Raw genomic sequence first — 7,135 nt, 5'->3', positions numbered from 1 at the left:
ATATATTTTTAAGTTTGAGCTCGATTCAAAATTTAATCAAATTACTCGAGCTCGATTAAGTTCATCTACTAATTTTTATACTTACGCTAGAACTCGAGCTCAAGCCCGACTCACTAATTAAGCTTAGAGTTAATATATATATTGAAATGCAATAACGTAGTTTAACAATATAAAAATATGAAAAGCTCGATCAAACTCGTAAGCCATTTAAGTATTACTAAGCTCAAATTCAACTCGATCGATAGCTTGAACTGCTAGAGCTCGAGCTCGGCTTGATAATTACCAAATCAAATTGAATTCTTTTTTAGTCAAATTCGAATACTTGCAAACATCGATCTCTCATTTACAACTCAAAGGCCGAGAAAGAGAGGTGAAAGAACATGGATAGAAGATGCTCCCATATTCTATTTCTTGTTGGTTGTTAATATAAAAAGAGACCAATGTAAAATTAGTTTAAAAAATCTCTCAATATCTTTTTTCTTTTGCTGCTGGTTGTTTGATGCTTTTGGGAGAGAGAGAGGTTCTTGACTTTTATGTGGATTTACTTGCCTTCTTGTTAAAGTGTCCGTTCATAAAAAATGATGAAATTTGGATGGAAAAAGATAATCTTTTGCAATTGAAAGAAGAATAGAAAAAGTTGTTACTGGTCGTGAATTGTTGCAAGGGGCCATCAAGTTTGATACAAAGATAACTCATAAACTGATAATAATATGATGGTCAAAAAATTACAAAAAAAAAACTAAATTGTAAGGTACACTGGTATGTTTACTCTGATTGGTTGGGCCAATAGTAGTCAAAACTGAAGAGGTTAGAGGTGCAAGCAAATCCTTGTCCAGCCTTACAAGAGCTTCAAGGGCTGAATTGCAACTCCATTCCGAGCAGTTGGAAGGCGTCCCCATCTTCCAAGTCGGGGTTCCTGCAGCAACCAAGGTATTTTTAAGCAACAAGAAGACTGACAATGAAACTACCAAAAGGAAATAAATATGCTATTATGCATTCCAATATCACAGTTGCTATATTCAATCATATTGAATGTGTCCAGACACACTTGCCATAAGATATCAGAAACACACACATGAATCCACCCACTCCCCCCAAAAAAAACAAAAAAGAAAAAAAAAAATCTGTACACACAAACACATATCCAAGCCTCACAGCAGCTCAGCTTAAAACTGTAACAGAAGTAGCACCTATTTATTCATATATGTACACACGTATCTATATATCATATATGATTAAAGAGCTATACTGTTTAACCTTTAAGGGTGTGCTTAGTTGAGTGAAGAAATGAAAGGATGGAAGGAGAGAGCGGAAAAGTGGAAAAAGAATAATTGTGTGCTCGGTAGGAAAGAAAATAGAAGAGGTGATCATTTTTCATTCTAATGCATAAAAACCAATCATCCCAAATTGAAATGATAAAGGAGAAAAAATAAAAGAGGTGTATGTTAATCAAAATTGTGCATTTTCAAAAGTTCCGTTTTCTTTCTTCTCATTTTTCAACTCCACCAAGCAATTGATGGAAAGAATTACTCTTTCAATTATTTCATCTTTCCTACCAGGCACACCTATGGAAAGAAATTATATTTTCTATCCTTCTATTTTTCTACCACTTCAATTTCCATCTTTCTAATTTTCATTCCACTTTGCCAAGCAATGCCTAAATGTTATTTACACAAAATCAGCTAGCCAGTATAAGAGATAGTGAGGTATAGTTCCTAAGGGATATACATAACAAACAAACAAATGTAAAATTTGGGGAATTCTCAATGTATGCACATATTACACATAAGACAAGGCACCAAACCATTAATTAATTGAAAGATACTGTTCCCAGAAAGATGCGGATGCCTTTCTAGGAATAATTTCTTTAATTAGAGGCCACCTCAGAATCAGCACAGAAGGATGCAATTATATTATCGTGTTTTGTTTCTAATTCAGTTCATGTAAGATAAGATTTAAGTTAATATTCACAAACCTCATCCCAAGTTCCAAAAAAAGAAAAAATCAACAAAACCATTAACATTAAAAGAATAGATTTGTCCAGATATTGTTAAGGAAATACGTCACCTGCCCAACTCCCGCAACTAGGAACTGTCCAGATTTCGCAAAAGCCAGGGAATTAACAAATCCCATCTGTATCATGGAAAGGGTTTTGGTAAGTAACAAAAATGAGAAGAAAGGTTATTTGAAATAAGGACACAACCATTTGGACTCAACCTCAATAGTACTCCAAGAGAAAAGCAAAAATTATCACAGAAGACTCAATAGAATTAACCAGTATTTTCCACCTTTCTCAACCGGATGCTACTCATTCTTGTGATGTAGGTTTAATAGAACTGATTACTTAGCCTTGGACTACAAGCTAGAAAGGCCAAAAAGTGTCACCTCTCAGTCAACTTTTACTTGAGCTTTTTGCACTTGGTGTACATTATAGCCAGCTCGGAGGAAGTCAAACAAGATTTAATTAGTGGATTTATTGTTTTAAATGTATACATTATTATCAGATAAGTGTTAAAGTTAAATGGCTTAATCACAGATCAATTCCAGCACCATGAAGGAATGATACTATAACTAGGAATTAACAATCACTTGGAAAAGTGTGAGGGGGCTAGAAGAGGAAAGAAATGATTTTGAGTGCGCTTGATTAAAAAGAAAAGTGAGAAAGAAAATAACAAAAATAATCATTTCCTTACCTATTAACAAAAACAAATCATCCATATTGGAAAGATAAAATGAAAGGAAAATACAAGTGGTGTGAGAAAATTGTGTATATTTATAAGATTATCCATTATTTTCCAATTTTACGTTTTCATCTTAACTACAAAGCATATAATGATAAAACATACTTTTTTCCTTCGTTTTTAAATCATACCAAGCAATTGGTGTAAACAAAATTATTCGTTTCTGTTCACTTTTTTTTCTTACCAAGCATGCTAATGGAAATATATATATGTTCTCTATCCTCCCACTTTTCTCATTCAATTTCTGCTGGGTTGGATGGAAAGAAAATCGAAAGCTTTAAGCAAAAAAGTAGAAACGTGAAAAATATATATTTTCTTGACAATAGCGTGCTTGATGGCAAAGATGGAAAATGGAAGTAAAATTTTTTTTTTCCATCCACTGCCCGGTGGAGTTGAAAAATGAAAGGAAAGAAAATGAATCTTTTAGAAATTGCATTAGTTTATGCACACTTAACTAACATATCTCTCATTTTCACACTTATCATTCCAATTTGGAATGATTTGGTTTTACACATCAGGATTGAAAATGGTCATCTTTAATATTTTCTTTCCTCACTTTGGTTTCCTACCAAGCACACCTAAAATTTATTTTCTTTCCACTTCTCTACTCTCCTCTTTCTATCCTTTCACATTTTTTCACTCAAACAAGCACACCCTTAAAACTCATCTCATATAAAGCATCTAATCAAGACATTTAAAGCAAATTCTTCCATAACCCCAATTTTTTGGATATGAAATCAATCCTCAATGCTAAAAGCACTGAAGAATTACTAGTCATTACTAATGTTGAGAACTTTTGAATTGACATAAAATAGACATTGTTATTCACTATATTTCTATTTTAAATTTTCATTATAAATAAAATTTATCTAACCTACAAGATTTTAATTCCATTAAAAGACTTCCTTTAAAGGATCTATTATTTAAAAATTATTCACATGCATCTTATGTAATAAAAAATACTAGTATTTCCCAAAGACATGTTTGAGTAGAGCGAAAATAAAATGATGAAAATGTTAATTATTTCAGTGACTTCTATTAGGTATTTGCAAAAGATCCGGTCCAAACGGATAATTCAAAAGCCTAAAAGTGCAGTATAAAGCAGTAGTAAACTGTTAACCAATGAATTGAGTAGGTGTCTTTAACTTACCAATGGAACGTCATATAAAGGCTGGATGTCTTTTCTGCCAGTCTCAATGGCCCATAATCGAACACAACCATTACCAGCTCCTGATGCAGCAAGGTCACTGCCTTGACATACACTGATTGAACTAACCCATGAATATGTTGATGAAAAATTATAGCCCTCAATTTTGTGATCACCATTTTCTGCAGAGTGTAGGCATGAAACAAATTAAACGACAGTGGCTAGCAAGCCGATAGGAGAAGTTAAAATTATATTTAAAACCTGGACAATTTGGCTGTTCCTTTTTAGAGTCAAAACAATATCATACCAGCACTTTGATAGAGTAAATTAAAAGAAAATTGAAAAACAGAAACAATCTATTAAGGAACAAAAACACAATGAAAAAGGTATCCAGAGGTAGTGCTACTTCAGGCAAGGCTCAGCCTAAGATACTTTAAGCTTGATTCCGTCGTAAAGTTATCACATTTTTAAACAAATCAGATGTTTTGTTTTAAACTAAGTCTAATATATAAAAATGATTAAAAGTTCATTTGATTTTTTTTTTGGTTGGGGGGGGTTGCCAAACAAAATCCAACTAAACTACGAGCATAAATCAAATACATAGACCAAAGTCTAAACAAAGTCCTGCACATATTCATTTAAAATATTTTTAAGTATTTAAATGATAAAAGGTGTATCTAGGGTGGCCAGGTTGGGCTTAAGACGCATGAAAAACAGGGTTAATTGAAATATTTGTGATTACCTAAACAATTATCAGGGATAATTTCACTGCCTTTTTGTTCAACATTTTGGCCAGCAGGCAGCAGAGCATGAGCATTCTTCACAATGTATACAGGTTTCTTTCTTAATACGTTCCAAAGTTGAATACTCCCATCGTCCGAGCCAGATAAGAATTCATCATTGTTAATAAAGCAGCAGCACTCCAAAGATGTTGGTGGAGGACGAAAAACCAATCGAGACTGGTCAAGAACCTAGTCAGCATGGTTCAAAAGGGATTCGTATCAGATATGGAGAACAAAAGCAATATCCCAGTATCCATCTAGCCTACAGTTCAATGAAACAAATTCTACTAGTAGTTCAATAATATGCTCAGAATATATGGGGTGGAAGGGTCAAAGGGTGTGCATATTAGAAGACATCCAACAATTTTGATTGTACTGGGAACACAAGTGAACTTCTATCACAAGCATTACTCCACATCACATTGTTATTTTTTCTTCCAAGATTGTTTACTCAGATGATGAACTAAAACTTCTAAATCATGTTTACCTTAAACAACATCATACATCGATCACGGCCAATTGTCAATACTCGTTCTTTCCTTAGGCAATCAAGGGTCAACACTTCACTTTCATGACCACATATTGTGTCAATGTAAGCTTGGTCTTCCATGTTCCAATACTTGATTGTTCGATCAAACGATCCAGAAAAAAGATCTGTGGTACCTTGCCTAAAACTTAAACATGACACAGGCTTTTGATGACCTGAGAATGCCTGTTGAGGACATATGAAAGGCCAAATTGAGAAAACTGTACACTTCATCATTGAAAAACAGGAATTGGTTAAGTTGCTGAGATTACATATTACTGACTAAACTAAAAACAGAAATATGTTATCTTTTTCCTTCTACTTTTGATAAGGTATACGATATTTCAATATCTTCTAGTATATCTGCCAAGTTTGATAAATATGGCGGAATTACCTGTAAATGCTCTCTTGTACGAATATCCCATAGATGAACATGGCGGTCTAAGCCTCCACTAGCCAAATACCGGCCATCTGAACTAACAGCCAAGGCTAATACACTTTTACTATGCTTTTTAAGGCGACCCCTTGGATCCTTGGCCCCGTGACTTTTAAGAATATCTTCACTAGGCCATTGGTACCTTTCTGTCTTCCCACTTTCTACATCCCACTGTAAAATAGTACCGTCTTTGGACGCTGAGAAGCCCTTCAAGTCATCATCAGATAGAGCTACAGCAGTAACAGTGTGTCGATGCTTCACCATGACTCTAAATCCATCAGCAGTTTCTGGCTTTTTAAGCCTGAGTTGAGTACATTCAACAATGTAAGCAATCTCTCAATAACAAAGCAAAAGTGCTCCTACGATATTCCAAAACTAGAACAGTGATTAGACGTTTTAAAAATAGAAAAAAAAAATTTTTACCTGGAAGCAACGACTCTCTTAATCCTGCCACTCTCCTCAAGCTGTTCCTGCTGCAAAATCTTGGCCACAAGCGAATCCCTAGCCTCTTCTTCTTCCACTTCCTCGTCCCCATCCCTGCCCTCTTTCTCCTTCCTTGCTATTGCCCTCATCTTACCCAAAAGCTCCGTCGCCACTCTTTTCCGAATCTCACCAGGAGTCTCCTCAATCTCATTCTCATCCTCATCCTCTCCGCCGTTTCCGTCAGAAGCCCCCAGAATCTCCGCCTCCTCTTCAGAACCCCCTGACTCAATGTTATCATCCTCGTAGTCCATTTTCCGCCGCTTCTTACTCTCCGTCTCGAAAAAGGGATCATTTTTCAGCGAAAATTTCTTCTCCTTTAGGCCTCCTTTTGTGGCCGACGTCCCCCGCTTCTTCTCATTCTTGCTCTTCATAGTTCAACAATCAGAGATGAAGAACCAGCTAAATAAATGAAGTGTTTCTTCAAAATGCAAAGGAGACGAGAACCGAAGGGTTTAAGACTAGGGTTTTTCTATAAGAATGCTGATATTATGTACTCATGTGATGGTATTAATAATAATAATAATAATAATAGATAGATAGATAAATATAAAATTATATATATAGTTTTAATGTGTAATTTGATACATAAAATTTGATTTGATGCAATTATGTATATCCGATTTAAATATCTGGACTAGACTTTAATTTTAGTTAGTTGTATACATTTAAAGAAATAAATATGTTTATTATCGATGGAGTCTTAGCGTCAAAGTGTGATTATCCTCTTATTAATATAATTGTTTTTGTTTGTAATATATGAATATAAATTAGTGTTATGTCGATAATATTTTCATATATAAATTTCCGCAAATTAAAAATTCAGATATAACATTGAACAGTAAAACAAAGTTCGTGATAATTTTGATATCTATCCTAAATTATACTTTTTTTATACAAAGTATAGAATTACCCATAACTATGGGTGTGGAAAAAAAATTCTAAATCGAAAAATCAAAGTGAATTGAACAAAAATTATTGAATTTTTTCAGGTTTTTAATTTAACCGATTTTCATGTTCAGT

General features: G+C 34.0%; 1 protein-coding gene across 2 annotated transcripts; it reads right to left on the bottom strand.

Moving 5' to 3' along the window:
• Nucleotides 1-628: 628 nt before the first annotated feature.
• On the bottom strand, nt 629-6,639 carry LOC107910646 (U3 snoRNP-associated protein-like EMB2271). Of its 2 annotated transcripts, none has more exons than XM_016838582.2 (7): nt 6,056-6,639; nt 5,591-5,933; nt 5,158-5,382; nt 4,631-4,859; nt 3,892-4,070; nt 2,068-2,133; nt 629-916 (listed from the first exon to the last, which is right to left on the bottom strand). In XM_016838582.2, the coding sequence occupies exons 1-7, from the start codon at nt 6,484-6,486 to the stop codon at nt 839-841; spliced, it is 1,551 nt and encodes a 516-aa protein (XP_016694071.1). In that variant the 5' UTR covers nt 6,487-6,639; the 3' UTR covers nt 629-838. The 2 variants fall into 2 exon arrangements, with proteins under 2 accessions (XP_016694071.1, XP_016694072.1); XM_016838583.2 differs by having other exon boundaries at nt 4,661-4,859; nt 6,056-6,596.
• Between the last annotated feature and the right edge of the window lie 496 nt (nt 6,640-7,135).

Source organism: Gossypium hirsutum, chromosome D02 (assembly GCF_007990345.1).
Source record: "Gossypium hirsutum isolate 1008001.06 chromosome D02, Gossypium_hirsutum_v2.1, whole genome shotgun sequence".
NCBI classification, from domain to species: domain Eukaryota; kingdom Viridiplantae; phylum Streptophyta; class Magnoliopsida; order Malvales; family Malvaceae; genus Gossypium; species Gossypium hirsutum.
Note: the sequence above shows the minus strand (reverse complement) of the source record. Positions and strands in the feature narration are given on the sequence as shown.